Source organism: Salvelinus alpinus, chromosome 19, assembly GCF_045679555.1.
Source record: "Salvelinus alpinus chromosome 19, SLU_Salpinus.1, whole genome shotgun sequence".
Classification (NCBI taxonomy): domain Eukaryota; kingdom Metazoa; phylum Chordata; class Actinopteri; order Salmoniformes; family Salmonidae; genus Salvelinus; species Salvelinus alpinus.
In genome coordinates, this window is record NC_092104.1 from 2,814,580 (window position 1) to 2,840,189 (window position 25,610).

The 25,610-nt window shown below is 45.6% G+C and overlaps 1 protein-coding gene across 2 annotated transcripts; it reads right to left on the minus strand.

Annotated features, from left to right (window-relative positions):
* Nucleotides 1-8,644: 8,644 nt before the first annotated feature.
* LOC139544887 (activated RNA polymerase II transcriptional coactivator p15-like) lies at nucleotides 8,645-16,756 on the minus strand. 2 transcript variants are annotated; one of them, XM_071352050.1, is made up of 5 exons: nucleotides 16,613-16,756; nucleotides 12,098-12,170; nucleotides 11,870-12,007; nucleotides 10,568-10,676; nucleotides 8,645-10,022 (listed from the first exon to the last, which is right to left on the minus strand). In XM_071352050.1, exons 2-5 carry the CDS (start codon nucleotides 12,167-12,169, stop codon nucleotides 9,943-9,945), a joined length of 399 nt encoding a protein of 132 aa, XP_071208151.1. In that variant the 5' UTR covers nucleotide 12,170; nucleotides 16,613-16,756; the 3' UTR covers nucleotides 8,645-9,942. The 2 variants fall into 2 exon arrangements, with proteins under 2 accessions (XP_071208151.1, XP_071208152.1); XM_071352051.1 differs by having other exon boundaries at nucleotides 12,098-12,173; nucleotides 16,613-16,739.
* Between the last annotated feature and the right edge of the window lie 8,854 nt (nucleotides 16,757-25,610).

Here is a 25,610-nt window from a genome sequence, read left to right on the forward strand (position 1 = left end):
AGAGCGTTGTACTAGTAACCGGCAGGTAGCCTAGTGGTTAGAGCGTTGTACTAGTAACCGGCAGGTAGCCTAGTGGTTAGAGCGTTGGACTAGTAACCAGCAGGTAGCCTAGTGGTTAGAGCGTTGGGCTAGTCACCAGCAGGTAGCCTAGTGGTTAGAGCGGAGGGGCGGCAGGTAGCCTAGTGGTTAGAGCGGAGGGGCGGCAGGTAGCCTAGTGGTTAGAGCGGAGGGGCGGCAGGTAGCCTAGTGGTTAGAGCGGAGGGGCGGCAGGTAGCCTAGTGGTTAGAGCGGAGGGGCGGCAGGTAGCCTAGTGGTTAGAGCGGTGGGGCGGCAGGTAGCCTAGTGGTTAGAGTGGAGAGGCGGCAGGTAGCCTAGTGGTTAGAGCGGAGGGGCGGCAGGTAGCCTAGTGGTTAGAGCGTTGGACTAGTAACAAGCAGGTAGCCTAGTGGTTAGAGTGTTGGACTAGTAACCAGCAGGTAGCCCAGTGGTTAGAGCGGTGGGGCGGCAGGTAGCCTAGTGGTTAGAGTGGAGAGGCGGCAGGTAGCCTAGTGGTTAGAGCGGAGGGGCGGCAGGTAGCCTAGTGGTTAGAGCGTTGGACTAGTAACAAGCAGGTAGCCTAGTGGTTAGAGTGTTGGACTAGTAACCAGCAGGTAGCCCAGTGGTTAGAGCGTTGGACTAGTAACCAGCAGGTAGCCTAGTGGTTAGAGCGTTGGACTAGTAACAAGCAGGTAGCCTAGTGGTTAGAGCGTTGGACTAGTAACCAGCAGGTAGCCTAGTGGTTAGAGCGTTGGACTAGTAACCAGCAGGTAGCCTAGTGGTTAGAGCGTTGGACTAGTAACCGGCAGGTAGCCTAGTGGTTAGAGCGTTGGACTAGTAACCGGCAGGTAGCCTAGTGGTTAGAGCGTTGGACTAGTAACCGGCAGGTAGCCTAGTGGTTAGAGCGTTGTACTAGTAACCGGCAGGTAGCCTAGTGGTTAGAGCGTTGTACTAGTAACCGGCAGGTAGCCTAGTGGTTAGAGCGTTGGACTAGTAACCGGCAGGTAGCCTAGTGGTTAGAGCATTGGACTAGTAACCAGCAGGTAGCCCAGTGGTTAGAGTGTTGGACTAGTAACCGGCAGGTAGCCTAGTGGTTAGAGCGTTGGACTAGTAACCAGCAGGTAGCCTAGTGGTTAGAGCATTGGACTAGTAACCAGCAGGTAGCCCAGTGGTTAGAGTGTTGGACTAGTAACCAGCAGGTAGCCTAGTGGTTAGAGCGTTGGACTAGTAACCAGCAAGTAGCCTAGTGGTTAGAGCGTTGGAATAGTAACCAGCAGGTAGCCTAGTGGTTAGAGCGTTGGGCTAGTCACCAGCAGGTAGCCTAGTGGTTAGAGCGTTGGACTAGTAACCAGCAAGTAGCCTAGTGGTTAGAGCGTTGGACTAGTAAACAGCAGGGAGCCTAGTGGTTAGAGCGTTGGACTAGTAACCAGCAGGTAGCCTAGTGGTTAGAGCGTTGGACTAGTAACCAGCAGATAGCCTAGTGGTTAGAGCGTTGGACTAGTAACCGGCAGGTAGCCTAGTGGTTAGAGCGTTGGACTAGTAACCAGCAGGTAGCCTAGTGGTTAGAGCGTTGGACTAGTAACCAGCAGGTAGCCTAGTGGTTAGAGCGTTGGGCTAGTCACCAGCAGGTAGCCTAGTGGTTAGAGCGTTGGACTAGTAACCAGCAAGTAGCCTAGTGGTTAGAGCGTTGGACTAGTAAACAGCAGGGAGCCTAGTGGTTAGAGTGTTGGACTAGTAACCAGCAGGTAGCCTAGTGGTTAGAGCGTTGGACTAGTAACCAGCAGGTAGCCTAGTGGTTAGAGCGTTGGACTAGTAACCAGCAGATAGCCTAGTGGTTAGAGCGTTGGACCAGTAACCAGCAGGTAGCCTAGTGGTTAGAGCGTTGGGCTAGTAACCGGCAGGTAGCCTAGTGGTTAGAGTGTTGGACTAGTAATCAGCAGGTAGCCTAGTGGTTAGAGCGTTGGACTAGTAACCAGCAGGTAGCCTAGTGGTTAGAGCATTGGACTAGTAACCAGCAGGTAGCCTAGTGGTTAGAGTGTGTGACTAGTAACCGGCAGGTAGCCTAGTGGTTAGAGTGTTGGACTAGTAACCGGCAGGTAGCCTAGTGGTTAGAGCATTGGACTAGTAACCAGCAGGTAGCCTAGTGGTTAGAGTGTTGGACTAGTAACCTGCAGGTAGCCTAGTGGTTAGAGTGTTGGACTAGTAACCGGCAGGTAGCCTAGTGGTTAGAGCGTTGGACTAGTAACCGGCAGGTAGCCTAGTGGTTAGAGCGTTGGACTAGTAACCAGCAGGTAGCCTAGTGGTTAAAGCATTGGACTAGTAACCAGCAGGTAGCCCAGTGGTTAGAGTGTTGGACTAGTAACCAGCAGGTAGTCTAGTGGTTAGAGTGTTGGACTAGTAACCAGCAGGTAGCCTAGTGGTTAGAGCGTTGTACTAGTAACCAGCAGGTAGCCTAGTGGTTAGAGCGTTGTACTAGTAACCAGCAGGTAGCCTAGTGGTTAGAGCGTCGGACTAGTAACCAGCAGGTAGCCTAGTGGTTAGAGCGTTGGACTAGTAACCAGCAGGTAGCCTAGTGGTTAGAGCGTTGGGCCAGTAACCAGCAGGTAGCCTAGTGGTTAGAGCGTTGGGCCAGTAACCAGCAGGTAGCCTAGTGGTTAGAGCGTTGGGCCAGTAACCAGCAGGTAGCCTAGTGGTTAGAGCGTTGAGCCAGTAACCAGCAGGTAGCCTAGTGGTTAGAGCGTTGGGCTAGTAACCAGCAGGTAGCCTAGTGGTTAGAGCGTCGGACTAGTAACCAGCAGGTAGCCTAGTGGTTAGAGCGTTGGACTAGTAACCAGCAGGTAGCCTAGTGGTTAGAGCGTTGGGCCAGTAACCAGCAGGTAGCCTAGTGGTTAGAGCGTTGGGCCAGTAACCAGAAGGTAGCCTAGTGGTTAGAGCGTTGGACCAGTAACCAGCAGGTAGCCTAGTGGTTAGAGCGTTGGGCCAGTAAACAGCAGGTAGCCTAGTGGTTAGAGCGTCGGGCCAGTAAACAGCAGGTAGCCTAGTGGTTAGAGCGTCGAGCCAGTAACCAGCAGGTAGCCTAGTGGTTAGAGTGTTGGACTAGTAACCAGCAGGTAGCCTAGTGGTTAGAGTGTTGGACTAGTAACCAGCAGGTAGCCTAGTGGTTAGAGCGTTGGACTAGTAACCAGCAGGTAGCCTAGTGGTTAGAGCGTTGGACTAGTAACCAGCAGGTAGCCTAGTGGTTAGAGCGTTGGACTAGTAACCAGCAGGTAGCCTAGTGGTTAGAGTGTTGAGCCAGTAACCAGCAGGTAGCCTAGTGGTTAGAGCGTTGGGCCAGTAACCAGCAGGTAGCCTAGTGGTTAGAGCGTCGAGCCAGTAACCAGCAGGTAGTCTAGTGGTTAGAGCGTTGGACTAGTAACCAGCAGGTAGCCTAGTGGTTAGAGCGTAGGACTAGTAACCAGCAGGTAGCCTAGTGGTTAGAGCGTTGAGCCAGTAACCAGCAGGTAGTCTAGTGGTTAGAGCGTTGGACTAGTAACCAGCAGGTAGCCTAGTGGTTAGAGCGTTGGGCCAGTAACCAGCAGGTAGCCTAGTGGTTAGAGTGTTGGACTAGTAACCAGCAGGTAGCCTAGTGGTTAGAGCGTTGGGCCAGTAACCAGCAGGTAGCCTAGTGGTTAGAGCGTCGAGCCAGTAACCAGCAGGTAGTCTAGTGGTTAGAGCGTTGGACTAGTAACCAGCAGGTAGCCTAGTGGTTAGAGCGTTGGGCCAGTAACTGAAAGGTAGCTAGTTCAAATCCCTGTAGACGACAGGGTGAAAAAATCTGTTGACGTGCCCATTGCCCAAGGCACTTAACCCTAACCGTTGATAATGGCTGACTCTGGCTGTGACCCCACTCTCAGGGGGGAGTTGGGATATGTAAAACACTGGTACATGTGAGAAACAGGACAAATATAAAGTACCCACATTAGATTAGTTGCACTCTTCTAAAATGTCCATTAGCCCATATGGATGGGTCTGAGCAGGGTACAGCCAGCACCAATCTACGAGCATACAGTACCTGAGAGATCAATTCTGTCCCCAAACAGTGGCAACTCTTAGCAGACACTTAAAACCTAAAGTACACGCTAATGTATAGGAATTAAAAATCCAACTTTAGCATTACAGCTAGTAGTGCCACGTTTGTACCAACTGAGAAAAACAGGACGATAACAGAGATTAGGCCTAAATAATTGCAGAGACGTCTCAGCCGAGCGTCCTCTCCAGTGGGTCAGTATTGTGAATAACAGGTACAAAGGAGTGTCCGTGCACTCTGTTCTACTAATTGTACATAACAACAGATAGACGGCGACGCGTTCTGTGGAAAATAAGTAACAACGTGAAAGGTGTGTTCCATGACGCGCAAGAGGAGTGAAACAGTTGCATTATTTTCCAGAGAAACGCATAGAGGCGAGTTGATTGTCCCTTTTTATATCATGGCTATAATTTAACACATTTTCTGCTACGAATGTGTTCATTTGCCGGTAGAAATGTGTTCAACATCCACCTAAACTGCTAGTAAGTTTACTAGATAGCTACAGTAGTTAACGTGGTAACCAAACAAACTGACTTGCTAGTTGAGCTAACCAAACCACGAGTCCAAGGTTACTATTATAAAAATGTAATTCAACAATGCCAATGTTTTCAATTCGACATCAAAAGCAGTACAATAGATCATGTAAGAATGAACTACAGCCATGTAATTCTACCTGATATACCGTGCATTATTTAAGCAATAAGGCCCGATGGGGTAAACCACGACTAAGAGCAGTTCTGCATACGACGCAACGCGGAGTGCCTGGATACAGCCCTTAGCCGTGGTATATTGGCCATATATCACAAACTTCAGAGGTGCCTTATTGCTATTATAAACAGGATGGAGGCTGATATCAATGTCATAATTCACAGACTATGGAGGTGACATCTTATTTAATACCATGGCGTTGTTGCATACTCATTCCAGATTGTCTTGAAGGGCATTGTAGAGCATACATTATTTAAGTGATAATGCCCGTGAAGCCGGTGTTTGGAGGATATATTGGCACGGGTGTTGTTGGTCGGCAAACCGTACCAATATATCCTCCAAACACATGCTTCGACGGTATGACAAAACATTTATTTGTACTGCTCTAATTACGTTGGTAACCAGTTTATACTAATATTCAAGAGGTAACTTAGTCCCAATTGAATAAAGCTGCATGGAGGAAGACCGAAAGCAAAGATGAGAAACTGGCGCCATCTAGTGATTTAGTCAGTCTCTGGTACCATCTAGTGATTTAGAGTGTCTGGTACCATCTAGTGATTTAGTCAGTATCTGGTACCATCTAGTGATTTAGAGTGTCTGGTACCATCTAGTGATTTAGTCAGTATCTGGTACCATCTAGTGATTTAGAGTGTCTGGTACCATCTAGTGATTTAGTCAGTATCTGGTACCATCTAGTGATTTAGAGTGTCTGGTACCATCTAGTGATTTAGTCAGTATCTGGTACCATCTAGTGATTTAGAGTGTCTGGTACCATCTAGTGATTTAGTCAGTATCTGGTACCATCTAGTGATTTAGAGTATCTGGTACCATCTAGTGATTTAGTCAGTCTCTGGTACCATCTAGTGATTTAGTCAGTCTCTGGTACCATCTAGTGATTTAGTCAGTCTGGTACCATCTAGTGATTTAGTCAGTCTCTGGTACCATCTAGTGATTTAGTCAGTCTCTGGTACCATCTCGTGATTTAGTCAGTCTCTGGTACCATCTCGTGATTTAGTCAGTCTCTGGTACCATCTAGTGATTTAGTCAGTATCTGGTACCATCTAGTGATTTAGTCAGTATCTGGTACCATCTAGTGATTTAGTCAGTACCTGGTACCATCTAGTGATTTAGTCAGTCTTTGGTACCATCTAGTGATTTAGTCAGTCTCTGGTACCATCTAGTGATTAAGTCAGTATCTGGTACCATCTAGTGATTTAGTCAGTCTCTGGTACCATCTAGTGATTTAGTCAGTCTGGTACCATCTAGTGATTTAGTCAGTCTCTGGTACCATCTAGTGATTTAGTCAGTCTCTGGTACCATCTCGTGATTTAGTCAGTCTCTGGTACCATCTCGTGATTTAGTCAGTCTCTGGTACCATCTAGTGATTTAGTCAGTATCTGGTACCATCTAGTGATTTAGTCAGTATCTGGTACCATCTAGTGATTTAGTCAGTATCTGGTACCATCTAGTGATTTAGTCAGTACCTGGTACCATCTAGTGATTTAGTCAGTCTTTGGTACCATCTAGTGATTTAGTCAGTCTCTGGTACCATCTAGTGATTAAGTCAGTATCTGGTACCATCTAGTGATTTAGTCAGTCTCTGGTACCATCTAGTGATTTAGTCAGTCTCTGGTACCATCTAGTGATGTAATCAGTCTCTGGTACCATCTAGTGATGTAATCAGTCTCTGGTACCATCTAGTGATGTAATCAGTCCCTGGTACCATCTAGTGATGTAATCAGTCCCTGGTACCATCTAGTGATTTAGTCAGTCTCTGGTACCATCTAGTGATTTAGTCAGTCTCTGGTACCATCTAGTGATTTAGTCAGTCTCTGGTACCATCTAGTAATTTAGTCAGTCCCTGGTACCATCTAGTGATTTAGTCAGTCTCTGGTACCATCTAGTAATTTAGTAAGTCCCTGGTACCATCTTGTGATTCAGTCAGTCTCTGGTACCATCTAGTGATTTAGTCAGTCTCTGGTACCATCTAGTGATTTAGTCAGTCTCTGGTACCATCTAGTGATTCAGTCAGTCTCTGGTACCATCTAGTGATGTAATCAGTCTCTGGTACCATCTAGTGATTCAGTCAGTATCTGGTACCATCTAGTGATTTAGTCAGTCTCTGGTACCATCTAGTGATTTAGTCAGTCTCTGGTACCATCTAGTGATTCAGTCAGTCTCTGGTACCATCTAGTGATGTAATCAGTCTCTGGTACCATCTAGTGATGTAATCAGTCTCTGGTACCATCTAGTGATGTAATCAGTCTCTGGTACCATCTAGTGATGTAATCAGTCCCTGGTACCATCTAGTGATGTAATCAGTCCCTGGTACCATCTAGTGATTTAGTCAGTCTCTGGTACCATCTAGTGATTTAGTCAGTCTCTGGTACCATCTAGTGATTTAGTCAGTCTCTGGTACCATCTAGTAATTTAGTCAGTCCCTGGTACCATCTAGTGATTTAGTCAGTCTCTGGTACCATCTAGTAATTTAGTAAGTCCCTGGTACCATCTTGTGATTCAGTCAGTCTCTGGTACCATCTAGTGATTTAGTCAGTCTCTGGTACCATCTAGTGATTTAGTCAGTCTCTGGTACCATCTAGTGATTCAGTCAGTCTCTGGTACCATCTAGTGATGTAATCAGTCTCTGGTACCATCTAGTGATTCAGTCAGTCTCTAGTACCCGTCTAGTGATTAAGACAGTCTGGTACCATCTAGTGATGTAATCAGTCCCTGGTACCATCTCGTGATTCAGTCAGTCTCTGGTACCATCCTGTGATTTAGTCAGTCCCTGGTACCCGTCTAGTGATTAAGACAGTCTGGTACCATCCTGTGATTTAGTCAGTCCCTGGTACCCGTCTAGTGATTAAGACAGTCTGGTACCATCCTGTGATTTAGTCAGTCCCTGGTACCCGTCTAGTGATTAAGACAGTCTGGTACCATCCTGTGATTTAGTCAGTATCTGGTACCATCTAGTGATTTAGTCAGTATCTGGTAACATCTAGTGATTTAGTCAGTCCCTGGTACCATCTAGTGATTAAGACAGTCTGGTACCATCTCGTGAATTAGACAGACGGTACCAGACATCTAGTGAATTAGATGGTCACGTGTCCCTCTTGTTTTCAAGTGTTTATTAAAGAAAATGATTTAGTTTCATGTAAAGTTTGTAGGAAGAATGTCTGGACAAGACCAATGTCAGTCAGCATGCTCTGCTAATGTACTTTATAGTATGAATAGATATTGAATAGTATACTTGGCCATTGTATCCCTTCGTAGTTTATACGGTGATATATGCAAGTATGTATATTGGGAAACAATTTCACTACAATACCTTATACAGCTAAGTAGTGTCCTAGCAGCAGCTTAAAAACCTCATCATGGATGCGTGGCTCAGCACGTCTCGTTCACAGCCAGCATGTCACCAGTGTGTGCTGTGCCAGGTCTTTCCTGACCAGGTGACTCCACAAAGGCTCTGATCTGATTTAGACATCAAATGTAATTGGATGCAGGACGTTCTCAGCTCTGGTTTCCGTTCAGGGAATACAACTGCGGTGTTACCCAGCTGGTCTGGATCTAGATAACAGAACTGTGACTGAGGTGGGGGGGGGGGGGGTGCTACTGTTAACAGTGGTTGTTTGGAAGCAACGGAGGTGGCTTGGTGAGTGGCTTACCCAGAGACCCCAAGACTTGTTGTGTTACTGCCTCAAGGCTATAGTTCGGTCTTGCTGACGGTCTTGTGGAACCAGGATTCATTATCTGCCCTTTGTAATATCCATGTGTGTAGTGCTGTCTAAAATTACACTGAACATGGGGATGAAAGTAGGAAAATACCATAGGTAGAGAGAATAATTTGAGAACTTTACATGGCTTTTAAATAATTTTCATACAAAAAAAAGGTCAATTATTCAAAGTCTTCATCATATAACCATACCAACCAGATACCGATCACAATCAAAACACACATTATCTTCATAGTTCAAAACACAACGTAATTCTTGCACCGAACAAACTAAAACAGCACATGCAAAATAACTAATTCAACAGAACAGCAAACGTAGAATTATAAAATAATTCAGTCCTTACACTTATTTTTGGCAGAAAAAAAAAGGTTTTGTGAAAGTCCAAATGGCACCCTATTCCCTATAGGACCCTGGTCTAAAGTAGTGCACCCTATTCCCTATAGGACCCTGGTCTAAAGTAGTGCACCCTATTCCCTATAGGACCCTGGTCTAAAGTAGTGCACCCTATTCCCTATAGGGCTTTGGTCTAAAGTAGTGCACCCTATTCCCTATAGGGCCTTGGTCTAAAGTAGTGCACCCTATTCCCTATAGGGCCTTGGTCTAAAGTAGTGCACCCTATTCCCTATAGGACCCTGGTCTAAAGTAGTGCACCCTATTCCCTATAGGACCCTGGTCTAAAGTAGTGCACCCTATTCCCTATAGGACCCTGGTCTAAAGTAGTGCACCCTATTCCCTATAGGGCCTTGGTCTAAAGTAGTGCACTATATAGGGAATAGGGCTCTGGTCTAAAGTAGTGCACTATATAGGGAATAGGGCCTTGGTCTAAAGTAGTGCACTATATAGGGAATAGGGCTCTGGTCTAAAGTAGTGCACTATATAGGGAATAGGGCTCTGGTCTATAGTAGTGTACTATATAGGGAATAGGGCCCTGGTCTATAGTAGTGCACTATATAGGGAATAGGGCTCTGGTCTATAGTAGTGTACTATATAGGGAATAGGGCTCTGGTCTATAGTAGTGTACTATGTAGGGAATAGGGCTCTGGTCTAAAGTAGTGCACTATATAGGGAATAGGGCTCTGGTCTAAAGTAGTGCACTATATAGGGAATAGGGCTCTGGTCTATAGTAGTGTACTATATAGGGAATAGGGCCCTGGTCTATAGTAGTGCACTATATAGGGAATAGGGCTCTGGTCTATAGTAGTGCACTATATAGGGAATAGGGTTCCATAGGGCTCTGGTCTAAAGTAGTGCACTATATAGGGAATAGGGCTCTGGTCTAAAGTAGTGCACTATATAGGGAATAGGGCCCCATGTGGGACTCATACTAAACGTCAGTGGCGACATCCAAGATCACTAGATAGACAAGCTGGACTGTCAGCACCCCGGGAACGGTCATCATGTTCTCTTGATGGCGTCGTCGATCGCTGACATCTGGTCCTTCAGCTGGGTCCACTGCTCCGGGTTTAAGGAGATGCCTGGAGGGGAAAAAATTAAAATATTTTTTTATTTTTTATAATATCGACAAAAATACACTTTAATAAAAAAAAAAGCCACAATAAAGACATTAGTCTTTAAGTTTTATCCAAAACCTCCGGAGACACACACAGGGGTTAGAGCACAATCAAATGTATCTATAAAGCCCTTCTTACATCAGCTGATGTCTCAAAGTGGTGTACAGAAACCCAGCCTAAAATCCCAAACAGCAAGCAATACAGGTGTAGAAGCACGGCGGCTAGGAAAAACTCCCTAGAAAGGCCAGAACCTAGGAAGAAACCTAGAGAGGAACCAGGCTATGAGGGGTGGCCAGTCCTCTTCTGGCTGTGCCGGGTGGAGATTATAACAGAACATGGTAATATTACAGAAGAGGGTGACTAGGACAATGTAATAAAAAGGGCTTGAATATCAGTGACAGACAGGATGTTGGCATGTACAGTACCTCAGCAGCCTATTAAAATGACAACAATTCAGTTTCCATGACTACCATTTGAAGTGAGGGACAGCAGTTCTCTGGGTGTCGTACCTTTTTTACCGGGCTTCATTTCACCGTCCTGGTTCATCCAGTACTCTCGGATATCAACTAAACACTTCCCTTTGAACTCCCTCACGCTGACGTAGCGCATTCTCCCAATCTGGAACACACAAACAGACCAATCAGCTCACTCTTTTCTTCCAGGGACACGTGTTCCCGGAAGAGTCGGGACTGTACCACAGTGAAGATCGTACCATAAGTTCACTCCACAGCTTGAAGTGTCTCCAAATGGTCTTGCCGTATTGCTAGCTTTTCGGTGGAGCGACTGGCTAGTACGTTGTCAAGCTAGAAGTCACATGTGTTTTTGCGAAGCCAGAGGGCTCAGCTGTACAGACAGTGTGTCTAGAAAGGGACGACACTATACTACTAAGTAGGAACAGTGATGACATCACATTTAAGTCCGACCATGTAGCCGTAGCAGCATTATCTGAGTCTGTAACAGTCCGACCATGTAGCCGTAGCAGCATTATCTGAGTCTGTAACAGTCCGACCATGTAGCCGTAGCAGCATTATCTGAGTCTGTAACAGTCCGACCATGTAGCCGTAGCAGCATTATCTGAGTCTGTAACAGTCCGACCATGTAGCCGTAACAGTATTATCTGCGTCTGTAACAGTCCGACCATGTAGCCGTAACAGCATTATCTGAGTCTGTAACAGTCCGACCATGTAGCCGTAGCAGCATTATCTGAGTCTGTAACAGTCCGACCATGTAGCCGTAGCAGCATTATCTGAGTCTGTAACAGTCCGACCATGTAGCCGTAGCAGCATTATCTGAGTCTGTAACAGTCCGACCATGTAGCCGTAGCAGCATTATCTGAGTCTGTAACAGTCCGACCATGTAGCCGTAGCAGCATTATCTGAGTCTGTAACAGTCCGACCATGTAGCCGTAGCAGCATTATCTGAGTCTGTAACAGTCCGACCATGTAGCCGTAGCAGCATTATCTGAGTCTGTAACAGTCCGACCATGTAGCCGTAACAGCATTATCTGCGTCTGTAACAGTCCGACCATGTAGCCGTAACAGCATTATCTGAGTCTGTAACAGTCCGACCATGTAGCTGTAACAGCATTATCTGCGTCTGTAACAGTCCGACCATGTAGCTGTAACAGCATTATCTGCGTCTGTAACAGTCCGGCCATGTAGCTGTAACAGCATTATCTGAGTCTGCAACAGTCCGACCATGTAGCTGTAACAGCATTATCTGAGTCTGTAACGGCATTGTCTGTGTCTGCAACAGTCCGATAATGTAGCTATAGCAGCATTATCTGCGTCTGTAACCCAGAGATGACTAACCTGAAACATGCCATCCTCCGTTTTGCTGTCTGCAGCCTTAGAGGACCCGCCTGCGCCAGGAGTAGAGCCCTCTCCACTCAGCTTCGGTTTCTTGGCCTCCGGCTTCTCTGGTGGAGCACTGGACTTCTTTCTCTTGGCCTGAAATACATGTTCAGTTAGGGAGAAGGGCTTCAGTAGTCACAGCACACCATTTGTTTCATCTCAACCCCCTCCAAGACACACACACACCTTGGTCTTCTCCACCTCACTGTCAGAGTCACTGCCAGATGTGGACGACACCACTTCCCTTGATTTGGGCATTCTGCTAGGAAACAAGGACATCACCATTACAATAGCAGCCACGTGAACTTTAACAATGCCACCGAATCGCTTGTTCACAGCCTGCATCTGCATTTTTGTTGAGCAGGCGTTTCAATGCCGTGACAGAGGGGTATCCCGTCTGCTGCAGACGCAGTTGATGAGCTTATTTCTCCAGTCAGTTGTTCGAATGGAGCTAGGAGTGTGTTCATGTTTCCTAGATGTTTTCAAATGCCATTGAAATGGCAGCAGCGGTATGAGAACCAGCACATTCTTGAGCATGCAATACGACTTTCCTCAGTACAAAATCCTCGACGACCCACTGTGCTGTCAGACTCATCATGCTCATAGGGCGGACATCGCTGGTCCAAATGTCAGTCGTGAAGCTAATAGCAGTGATGCTATTACTGTGTAACTCCAGTAGGGCAACATCTGAAAAATAGCGACTACTTGGTAGTGTGTAAGGGTGCTCGACCAGTCGGCGAAAGCCAACGTCAGCCACGACAGAGAACGGTTGATTGTCAAGGGCAATGAATTCCATTATCTTGGCTTTAATGGATTTCACCTTTTAGTTGTCTCGCTGAAATGTTCTTACTCTTTCAAATGACTGCTCGACTTGTTGACTGCTCGGTCCACACAGCAGACATTGTGGGCAAGGTTAGGAATGCTGTGTTGCACGTGTAGAGCAAACTTTAACGTGGCGTCATATAGGTATGCACGTCAGCTTTGACATCGGTTTTGCAAATCGGCGTTAAACTAGACGATGTTGGCATTTCTGGCTAATGTCGGCCATTCCGATATGTTCATCGATATATCGTGCACCCCTAACACAAATGCATACAAAGCTCTCCCTCATCTGGCCATTACTACCCTCCTAATTCCTGCTTAGAAGCAAAAACAAAACAGGAAGTACCCATATGGAAGTGGTCCGATGAAAGTTACAGTTACACCTAAAAGCGAGACCGAGTCAAGACCAAAACCGGAGCAAAATCAAGAGCAAGACCGGAGGGAGGAGGGTGAGACCGAGTCGGGACAAGGGGTCCGAGACAGTCAAGACCAGAAAGATGTGAGTCCAATTCAAGACCATTATTGTAATTTCACCACCATAAAGAGTTCAAAATGTCCAGTATTTCTGTGTTCAAATTTCAGAACATATGGATCCTTCAGACTTTCAGAATAGTGATAAAAATACACACCGAGGTAAAATGGAGCCACTCTATAAAATTATTACTAACCCAAACACAATGGGAAACAATTGGCCTTCAACACCTTCAGAAAAGTGCTAAGGATTTATAAAATAATGATTATAATAATTAATCTTTTCCGTTTTTGTTGGGAAGTAAAGGGTTAACACGGGAGCTAAATCGTGATTGGATATTTTTTTTAATCTTTACTTGTCTCCGGGGAGATAAATCTAGCTAGTTAAGTCAGCCATTGGCTAGGCCATCAGAAGATAGATAAAAAGGCATCTGCTATTCAACTTTTTTAGGGCAACATTTTGGAGTGACAGTGGAATTAACCAATCACACTGACTTAATGAGTGGGACTGTTTTTAACAAAAACTAGTATTGAAACAGGTTACTGCGCAATAGCGAGCACTAGTTTCCCCACAGACTAGCTAGCTTTTGTTGTCGGCTAGCTTGCAGCAGGTGTTATCAGAGGATTTGTTAGTTTCTCCCTTTTCAAGAATAACTTTCAACAAGAAGTTAAGTTTCAAACGATCATGATCTGGGTAGTGAAACAGTTTATTGCAGCGCACTTCCTGTTGTTAACCATCTCTTTCAAAATAACGTGTGTGTGAAACCTAGTAAACTCATCAGGTCATATTCAGCAGGTGTTGCGCGTTAGTAAACTCATCAGGTCATATTCAGCAGGTGTTGCGCGTTAGTAAACTCATCAGGTCATATTCAGCAGGTGTTGCGCGTTAGTAAACTCATCAGGTCATATTCAGCAGGTGTTGCGCGTTAGTAAACTCATCAGGTCATATTCAGCAGGTGTTGCGCGTTAGTAAACTAATCAGGTCATATTCAGCAGGTGTTGCGCGTTAGTAAACTCATCAGGTCATATTCAGCAGGTGTTGCGCGTTAGTAAACTCATCAGGTCATATTCAGCAGGTGTTGCGCGTTAGTAAACTCATCAGGTCATATTCAGCAGGTGTTGCGCGTTAGTAAACTCATCAGGTCATATTCAGCAGGTGTTGCGCGTTAGTAAACTCATCAGGTCATATTCAGCGGGTGTTGCGCGTTAGTAAACTCATCAGTTCTGCGCTCTGGCACACTCAGACGAGAGCGCTTCGAAGTCAAATTTCTGCACTGGTCAACTGTAAGTGCTGTTATTGTGAAGTGGAAACGTCTAGGAGCAACAAAGGCTCAGCCGCGAAGTGGCAGGCCACACAAGCTCACACAATGGGACCGCCAAGTGCTGAAGCGTGTAAAAAAAATAGTCTGTCCTCAGTTGCAACACTCACTATCGAGTTCCAAACTGCCTCTGGAAGCAACGTCAGCACAAGAACTGTTTGTCGGGAGCTTCATGAAATGGGTTTCCATGGCCGAGCAGCCGCACACAAGCCTAAGATCACCATGCGCAATGCCAAACGTCGGCTGGAGTGGTGTAAAGCTCGCCGCCATTGGACTCAGTGAAAACGCGTTCTCTGGAGTGATGAATCACGCTTCACCATCTGGCAGTCCGACAGACAGATCTGGGTTTGGCAGATGCCAGGATAACGCTACCTGCCCCAATGCATAGTGCCAACTGTAAAGTTTGGTGGAGGAGGAATAATGGTCTGGGGCTGTTTTTCACAGTTCAGGCTAGACCCCTTAGTTCCAGTGAAGGGAAATCTTAACACTACAGCATACAATGGCATTCTAGACAATTCTGTGCTTCCAACTTTGTGGCAACAGTTTGGGGAAGTCCCTTTCCTGTTTCAGCATGACAAAGCCCCCGTGCACAAAACGAGGTCCATACAGAAATGGTTTGTCGAGATCAGTGTGGAAGAACTTGACTGGCCTGCACAGAGCCCTGACCTCAACCCAATCGAACACCTTTGAGATTAATTGTAATGCTGACTGCGAGCCAGGCCTAACTGCCCCACCTCACTAATGTTCTTGTGGCTGAATGAAAGTCCCCACGGCAATGTTCCAACATCTAATGGAAAGCCTTCCCAGAAGACTGGAGGCTGTTACAGCAGCAAAGGGGGAGACCAACTCCATATGAATGCCCATGATTTTGGAATGAGTTGTATGGCAAGGTGTCCACATACTTTTGGTCATGTAGTGCATAGAGCTCAATTACCTCGTACTCCTGCACAATGACTCCGTACTGGTACCCCGTGTATATAGCCAAGTTATCATAGACTCCGTACTGGTACCCCGTGTATATAGCCAAGTTATCATAGACTCCGTACTGGTACCCCGTGTATATAGCCAAGTTATCATAGACTCCGTACTGGTACCCCGTGTATATAGCCAAGTTATCATAGACTCCGTACTGGTACCCCGTGTATATAGCCAAGTTATCATAGACTCCGTACTGGTACCCCGTGTATATAGCCAAGTTATCATAGACTCCGTACTGGTACCCCGTGTATATAGCCAAGTTATCATAGACTCCGTACTGGTACCCCGTGTATATAGCCAAGTTATCATAGACTCCGTACTGGTACCCCGTGTATATAGCCAAGTTATCATAGACTCCGTACTGGTACCCCGTGTATATAGCCAAGTTATCATAGACTCCGTACTGGTACCCCGTGTATATAGCCAAGTTATCATAGACTCCGTACTGGTACCCCGTGTATATAGCCAAGTTATCATGGACTCAGTACTGGTACCCCGTGTATATAGCCAAGTTATCATGGACTCAGTACTGGTACCCCGTGTATATAGCCAAGTTATCATAGACTCCGTACTGGTACCCCGTGTATATAGCCAAGTTATCATAGACTCCGTACTGGTACCCCGTGTATATAACCTAGTTATTGATCCTCATTGTGTATTTATTATTACTTGAGTACTATTTCTCTATTATATTTCCGAGTTGTTGGATAGGACCGTTAGTATGAATTTCCCTGTTAGTCTACACCTGTTGTTTACCAAGCATGTGACGAATACCATTTTATTTTATGAACTAGTTCCACTTCCCTCTGAGTTAAATGCATGCATCTAGTTAGCTAGGTCTCAGTAGGGCAGATTACTCATACGTAATACGTAACCTAGTTAGCTTTTTTAATTATCTAACACGCTAACTAGCTAGTTAACGGAATATAACTAAGCAACTCAACACATGCACGAATAACCAGCTAGCTAGAGAACTAACGTTAGTGCCAACTGCCACCCCATTTGCGGTTAGCTAGCATAGCTTCCACGACAGGACACGTTAGCTAGCCAAAGACTTGAGCAGGTGTGCCTGTGGATTGTAATTTCTTTACGCAGTACAAAGACAATTTACCTGTTTGTTTTGATGAATTAGAAGGACCAGTTGATACAGGCAGCGTGGAGAGATGCTAAAGATTTATGGTTGGTTAATTTAGCAAGCGAGGTCCGGCAGCTTGTGCTTTTGATTAGCGCGAACCGACGCAAATCTGGGAAATGTAGTCTCATTTTTTCCAAAGCACGGACGCATTGACTCTGATCGAAGAGGATTCGATTCTGAATGGTCAAACTCACATCATGTATCTGCACCATATGATCATAAATATATAATATATATATATTAATATTTAAACCGTCAACATAATATATATATATTTTTTCAATCATATTTGGATACATTGTATGTATGTAGTGCAGTTGCATAATATAGAATATAATTGAATATAATACTTTATTGTCAATTTGAAGACAACTTGTCTTCTGCCTTTTCCCAACACCCCCACACACAGACAAGGGCTTAAACCAGCACCATTCTGGCTGCTGAACCACCTATTTAGCTGCCTGGTCAGTTCAAACAATGCCTTGGTTCAAACCTTAGTTTCCTGAGCTCCACTGAGCTAAAACCTTGGCACTCATCACATGAGTTCAAATCAAATCAAATCAAATTTTATTAGTCACATACACATGGTTAGCAGATGTTAATGCGAGTGTAGCGAAATGCTTGTGCTTCTAGTTCCGACAATGCAGTAATAACCAACAAGTAATCTAACCTAACAATTCCACAACTACTACCTTACACACACACACAAGTGTAAAGGGATAAAGAATATGTACATAAAGATATATGAATGAGTGGTGGTACAGAACGGCATGGCAGATGCAGTAGATGGTATAGAGTACGGTATATACATATGAGATGAGTACTGTAGGGTATGTAAACATAAAGTGGCATAGTTTAAAGTGGCTAGTGGTACATGTATTACATAAAGATGGCAAGATGCAGTAGATGATATAGAGTACAGTATATACATATGAGATGGGTAATGTAGGGTATGTAAACATAAAGTGGCATTGTTTAAAGTGGCTAGTGGTACATTTTTACATAATTTCCATCAATTCCCATTTTTAAAGTGGCTGGAGTTGAGTCAGTATGTTGGCAGCGGCCGCTAAATGTTAGTGGTGGCTGTTTAACAGTCTGATGGCCTTGAGATAGAAGCTGTTTTTCAGTCTCTCGGTCCCTGCTTTGATGCACCTGTACTGACCTCGCCTTCTGGATGATAGCGGGGTGAACAGGCAGTGGCTTGGGTGGTTGTTGTCCTTGATGATCTTTATGGCCTTCCTGTGACATCGGGTGGTGTAGGTGTCCTGGAGGGCAGGTAGTTTGCCCCCGGTGATGCGTTCTGCAGACCTCACTACCCTCTGGAGAGCCTTACGGTTGTGGGCGGAGCAGTTGCCGTACCAGGCGGTGATACAGCCCGACAGGATGCTCTCGATTGTGCATCTGTAGAAGTTTGTGAGTGCTTTTGGTGACAAGCCGAATTTCTTCAGCCTCCTGAGGTTGAAGAGGCGCTGCTGCGCCTTCTTCACAACGCTGTCTGTGTGGGTGGACCAATTCAGTTTGTCCGTGATGTGTACACCGAGGAACTTAAAACTTTCCACCTTCTCCACTACTGACCCGTCGATGTGGATAGGGGGGTGCTCCCTCTGCTGTTTCCTGAAGTCCACAATCATCTCCTTTGTTTTGTTGACGTTGAGTGTGAGGTTATTTTCCTGACACCACACTCCGAGGGCCCTCACCTCCTCCCTGTAGGCCGTCTCGTCGTTGTTGGTAATCAAGCCTACCACTGTAGTGTCATCCGCAAACTTGATGATTGAGTTGGAGGCGTGCATGGCCACGCAGTCGTGGGTGAACAGGGAGTACAGGAGAGGGCTCAGAACGCACCCTTGTGGGGCCCCAGTGTTGAGGATCAGCGGGGTGGAGATGTTGTTACCTACCCTCACCACCTGGGGGCGGCCCGTCAGGAAGTCCAGGACCCAGTTGCACAGGGCGGGGTCGAGACCCGGGGTCTCGAGCTTGATGACGAGTTTGGAGGGTACTATGGTGTTGAATGCTGAGCTGTAATCGATGAACAGCATTCTCACATGGGTATTCCTCTTGTCCAGATGGGTTAGGGCAGTGTGCAGTGTGGTTGCGATTGCGTCGTCTGTGGACCTATTGGGTCGGTAAGCAAATTGGAGTGGGTCTAGGGTGTCCGGTAGGGTGGAGGTGATATGGTCCTTGACTAGTCTCTCAAAGCACTTCATGATGACGGAAGTGAGTGCTACGGGGCGGTAGTCGTTTAGCTCAGTTACCTTAGCTTTCTTGGGAACAGGAACAATGGTGGCCCTCTTGAAGCATGTGGGAACAGCAGACTGGGATAAGGATTGATTGAATATGTCCGTAAACACACCAGCCAGCTGGTCTGCGCATGCTCTGAGGACGCGGCTGGGAATGCCGTCTGGGCCTGCAGCCTTGCGAGGGTTAACACGTTTAAATGTTTTACTCACCTCGGCTGCAGTGAAGGAGAGCCCGCAGGCTTTGGTAGGGGGCCGTGTCAGTGGCACTGTATTGTCCTCAAAGCGGGCAAAAAAGTTGTTTAGCCTGTCTGGGAGCAAGACATCCTGGTCCGCGACGGGGCTGGTTTTCTTTTTGTAATCCGTGATTGACTGTAGACCCTGCCACATACCTCTTGTGTCTGAGCTGTTGAATTGCGACTCGATTTTGTCTCTGTACTGGGACTTAGCCTGTTTGATTGCCTTGCGGAGAGAATAGCTACACTGTTTGTATTCGGTCATGCTTCCGGTCACCTTGCCCTGGTTAAAAGCAGTGGTTCGCGCTTTCAGTTTCACGCGAATGCTGCCGTCAATCCACGGTTTCTGGTTTGGGAATGTTTTAATCGTTGCTGTGGGTACGACATCGTCAATGCACTTCCTAATGAACTCGCTCACCGAATCAGCATATTCGTCAATATTGTTGTTGGACGCGATGCGGAACATATTCCAATCCGCGTGATCGAAGCAGTCTTGAAGCGTGGATTCAGATTGGTCGGACCAGCGTTGAACAGACCTGAGCGCGGGAGCTTGTTGTTTGAGTTTCTGTTTGTAGGCTGGAATCAACAAAATGGAGTCGTGGTCAGCTTTTCCGAAAGGGGGGCGGGGGAGGGCCTTATATGCGTCGCGGAAATTAGTATAACAATGATCTAGGGTTTTTCCAGCCCTGGTAGCACAATCGATATGCTGATAGAATTTAGGGAGTTTTGTTTTTAGATTAGCCTTGTTAAAATCCCCAGCTACGATGAATGCAGCCTCAGGGTGTGTGGTTTCCAGTTTACAAAGAGTCAGCTAAAGTTCGTTCAGGGCCATCGATGTGTCTGCTTGGGGGGGAATATATACGGCTGTGATTATGATTGAAGAGAATTCCCTTGGTAGATAATGCGGTCGACATTTGATTGTGAGGAGTTCTAGATCAGGTGAACAGAATGACTTGAGTTCCTGTGTGTTGTTATGATGATCACACCACTTCTCGTTAATCATAAGGCATACCCCCCCGCCCCTCTTCTTACCGGAAAGATGTTTGTTTCTGTCGGCGCGATGCATGAAGAAACCAGCTGGCTGCACCGACTCCGTTAGCGTCCCTTGAGTTAGCCATGTTTCCGTGAAGCAGAGCACGTTGCAATCCCTGATGTCTCTCTGGAATGCTACCCATGCTCGGATTTCATCAACCTTATTGTCAAGAGACTGGACATTGGCGAGTAGTATGCTAGGGAGTGGAGCGCGATGTGCCCGTCTCCGAAGCCTGACCACGAGACCGCCTCGTTTGCCCCTTTTTCGGCGTCGCACAGGGTCGCCGGCTGGGATCAGATCCATTGTATTGGGTGGAAGGCAAAACACTGGATCCGTTTCGGGAAAGTCATATTCCTGGTAGGAACGATGATGAGTTGACGTTAATCGTATATTCAGTAGTTCCTCCCGACTGTATGTAATGAAACCTAAGATTACCTGGGGTACCGATGTAAGAAATAACACATAAAAGAACAAAATACTGCATATTTTCCAAGGAACGCGAAGCGAGGCGGCCATCTCTTTTCGGCGCCGGAAGTTAAAGTTCATGAGTTCATGAGTTAGACTTCACCCCCCGTTGATCTCCACCTCACAGAGACCCATCAAATGCACAGCACTAATGTGACCAAGAGGGGTTGGTGCGTTCAGTTCGATTCAACGTTTGCTACAGTGCGTGATGGTTTGTACTGAATTACACATTTCCCCAAAAACTGTTCACACCGTTCTTCAACCGCCGGTGAGGTATTTTATACCATTCCACTTATTCCGCTCCAGCCATTACCACGAGCCCGTCCTCCCCAATTAAGGTGCCACCAACCTCCTGTGCTGTACAAATCATTCTTAGCTGATCTTGTGTAAATTATCCGGGTGTATATATACGTATAGATTGTACAAATTGGATGCAGTCTATCACAGTGCCATCCGTTTCGTCACCAAAGCCCCATATACTAGTATATATATACTCTCGTTGGCTGGCCCTCGCTTCATATTCGTCGCCAAACCCACTGGCTCCAGGTAATCTATAAGTCTTTGCTTGGTAAAGCCCCGCCTTATCTCATCTCACTGGTCACCATAGCAGCACCCACCCCTGGCACGCGCTCCAGCAGGTATATTTCATTGGTCATCCCCAAAGCCAATTCCTACTTTGGTCGCCTTTCCTTCCAGTTCTCTGCTGCCAATGACTGGAACGAACTGCAAAAATCACTGAAGCTGGAGACTCATATCTCCCTCACTAACTTTAAGCATCAGCTGTCAGAGCAGCTCACAGATCACTTCACCTGTGAATAGCCAATCCAACCTACCTCATCCCCATATTGTTATTTTATTTTATTTTTATTTTTTTTGCTCCTTTGCACCCCAGTATCTCTACTTGCACATTCATCTTCTGCACATCTATTCACTCCAGTGTTTAATTGATCAATTATAATTATTTCACCACTACGGCCTATACCTCCCCAGTCTTACTACATTTGCAAACACTGTATATAGACTTTTCTATTGTCTTATTGACTGTACGTTTGTTTATTCCATGTGTAACTCTGTGTTGTTGTTTGTGTCGCACTGCTTTGCTTTATCTTGGCCAGGTCGCAGTTGTAAATGAGAACTTGTTCTCAACTGGCCTACCTGGTTAATAAAGGTGAAATAAAAATAAATAAAAAATAAGGTGCCACCAACCACCTGTGTTGTACATATCATTCTTAGCTGATCTTGTGTAAATGTTCCTGATGTATATATACGTATAGATTCTACATATGCATTTTGATTACTGCTACATTGCTATTTGTGTTGTTAATTGGATTCGTCCTGATGTTCTGATATATTTTTTGTTTTTTTAAAACCTTTTTTACATTTAAATTATTTGCGTACTTGTTTGACATTTTACTACATTGTTAGGAGCCAGTAACAGAAGCATTTCGCTGCACCCGCTATAACTTCTGCTAAACTGTGTACGTGATCAATAAACTGATTTGTTTTGACAGGGCTTTAGTTGAGAGCTTCACGCTCCTCGGTGTCCACATCACTAAGGATCTATCATGGTCCTCGGTGTCCACATCACTAAGGAACTATCATGGTCCTCGGTGTCCACATCACTATGGATCTATCATGGTCCTCGGTGTCCACATCACTATGGAACTATCACGTCCTCGGTGTCCACATCACTATGGAACTATCATGGTCCTCTGTGTCCACATCACTAAGGATCTATCATGGTCCTCGGTGTCCACATCACTATGGAACTATCATGGTCCTCGGTGTCCACATCACTAAGGAACTATCATGGTCCTCGGTGTCCACATCACTATGGAACTATCATGGTCCTCAGTGTCCACATCACTATGGAACTATCATGGTCCTCGGTGTCCACATCACTATGGAACTATCATGGTCCTCTGTGTCCACATCACTAAGGATCTATCATGGTCCTCGGTGTCCACATCACTATGGAACTATCATGGTCCTCGGTGTCCACATCACTAAGGATCTATCATGTTCCTCGGTGTCCACATCACTAAGGATCTATCATGGTCCTCGGTGTCCACATCACTATGGAACTATCATGGTCCTCGGTGTCCACATCACTATGGAGCTATCATGGTCCTCGGTGTCCACATCACTAAGGATCTATCATGCTACTCTGTGTCCACATCACTAAGGAACTATCATGGTCCTCGGTGTCCACATCACTAAGGAACTATCATGGTCCTCGGTGTCCACATCACTAAGGAACTATCATGAACCTCGGTGTCCACATCACTATGGAACTATCATGGTCCTCGGTGTCCACATCACTATGGAACTATCATGGTCCTCGGTGTCCACATCACTAAGGAACTATCATGGTCCTCGGTGTCCACATCACTAAGGATCTATCATGGTCCTCGGTGTCCACATCACTAAGGAACTATCATGGTCCTCGGTGTCCACATCACTATGGATCTATCATGGTCCTCGGTGTCCACATCACTATGGAACTATCACGTCCTCGGTGTCCACATCACTATGGAACTATCATGGTCCTCTGTGTCCACATCACTAAGGATCTATCATGGTCCTCGGTGTCCACATCACTATGGAACTATCATGGTCCTCGGTGTCCACATCACTAAGGAACTATCATGGTCCTCGGTGTCCACATCACTATGGAACTATCATGGTCCTCGGTGTCCACATCACTATGGAACTATCATGGTCCTCGGTGTCCACATCACTATGGAGCTATCATGGTCCTCGGTGTCCACATCACTAAGGATCTATCATGCTACTCTGTGTCCACATCACTAAGGAACTATCATGGTCCTCGGTGTCCACATCACTAAGGAACTATCATGGTCCTCGGTGTCCACATCACTAAGGAACTATCATGAACCTCGGTGTCCACATCACTATGGAACTATCATGGTCCTCGGTGTCCACATCACTATGGAACTATCATGGTCCTCGGTGTCCACATCACTAAGGAACTATCATGGTCCTCGGTGTCCACATCACTAAGGATCTATCATGGTCCTCGGTGTCCACATCACTAAGGAACTATCATGGTCCTCGGTGTCCACATCACTAAGGAACTATCATGGTCCTCGGTGTCCACATCACTAAGGAACTATCATGAACCTCGGTGTCCACATCACTATGGATCTATCATGGTCCTCGGTGTCCACATCACTAAGGAACTATCATGGTCCTCGGTGTCCACATCACTAAGGAACTATCATGGTCCACACACACCAACATAGTCGAGGGCACGATAACGCCTCTTCCCCATAGGAGGTTGAAAAGATTTGGCTTGGGCCCTCAGATCCTGAAAAAGATATACAGCTGCACCATTGAGAGCATCTTGACTGGCTGCATCACCGCTTGGTATAACAGCTGCTTAAGCATCCTACCACAAGGTGCTACAGAGGGTAGTGCGTACAGCCCAGTACATCACTGGGGCCGAGCTTCCAACCTTCCAGAACCTCTACACCAAGCGGGAGTCAGAGGAAGACCCTAAAAATGTTCAAAGACTCCAGCCACCCAAGTCATAGACTGTTCTCTCTGCTACCGCATGGCAAGCGGTACCGATGCCCCAAGTTTAGAACCAACAGATTTTACCCCCAAGCCATTAGACTGCTAAATATTTAGTTAAATAGTTAACCAAATAGTTACCCAGACTTATCTGCATTGAGCATTTTTTTTACTCATCACATACGTTGCTGCTACTATTTATTATGTACATATTTAGTTATATGTACATATTTACCTCAATTACCATGTACCCCTGCACATTGACTCAGTACTGGTACTCTGTGTATATAACCAAGTTATCATAGACTCAGTACTGGTATTCTGTGTATATAACCAATTTATCATAGACTCAGTACTGGTACTCTGTGTATATAACCAATTTATCATAGACTCAGTACTGGTACTGTATGTATATAACCAAGTTATCCATACTCATTGTGTATTTATTATTACTTTAATATTTATATTCTCTTTCTCTCTGCATTGTTGGTTAGGGCCGTTAGTAAGCATTTCACTGTTAGTCTACACCTGTTGTTTACCAAGCATTTCACTGTTAGTCTACACCTGTTGTTCACCAAGCATTTCACTGTTAGTCTACACCTGTTGTTTACCAAGCATTTCACTGTTAGTCTACACCTGTTGTTTACCAAGCAGTTCACTGTTAGTCTACACCTGTTGTTTACCAAGCATTTCCCTGTTAGTCTACACCTGTTGTTTACCAAGCATTTCCCTGTTAGTCTACACCTGTTGTTTACCAAGCAGTTCACTGTTAGTCTACACCTGTTGTTTACCAAGCAGTTCACTGTTAGTCTACACCTGTTGTTTACCAAGCATTTCACTGTTAGTCTACACCTGTTGTTTACCAAGCATTTCACTGTTAGTCTACACCTGTTGTTTACCAAGCATGTGACAAATAACATTTGATTCGATGTTTGACTTGTGCAGCACACACCATACACAGTCTCCCTCTGTGCCACCATAATCACACTGTTCTTCAACCCCAGGGTTTCCTGCTATTCACATGAATCAATCAAATGTATTTTATAAAGCCCTTTTTTACATCATCAGTTGTCACAACAGGGATTTACAGATACCTAGCCTAAAACCCCAAAGAACAAGCAATGCAGAAGCACAGTGGCTAGGAAAAACTCCCTGACTGTTATCCCACTGAGGTAAAGCCGTCTTCAGCTCTCTGGCAAGGTTAATCATGCATGGCTTCGAACCACCTATGTCATAAAAGCATTTGCTATGGCATATTATACTATTCTGAGAGAAAAATATAACAAATGAATAGTGTTACTTTCCTTGTAATGGTTACTTAGACCCAACACATATAGACACATTTCATATAAAGAGTCTATGATTTGATATCATATTGTGCCACAGTCATCTGACCTTGAGGAAAACAAATTAATCGGCATTGTAGAACTACAATTCCCATCCTGTCTGTGTGTACGGCGCATGTGCGG

What these genes read in the sequence shown, in the direction of transcription:
- LOC139544887 (XM_071352050.1), bottom strand. Translation starts at nt 12,169, where the DNA reads ATGCCCAAATCAAGGGAAGTGGTGTCGTCCACATCTGGCAGTGACTCT. An exon ending in GTGAGGTGGAGAAGACCAAG is followed by an intron (nt 12,008 to 12,097) that starts GTGTGTGTGTGT and finishes CATGTATTTCAG; the next exon opens with GCCAAGAGAAAGAAGTCCAG. An exon ending in AATGAAGCCCGGTAAAAAAG is followed by an intron (nt 10,023 to 10,567) that starts GTACGACACCCA and finishes TTTCCCCTCCAG; the next exon opens with GCATCTCCTTAAACCCGGAG.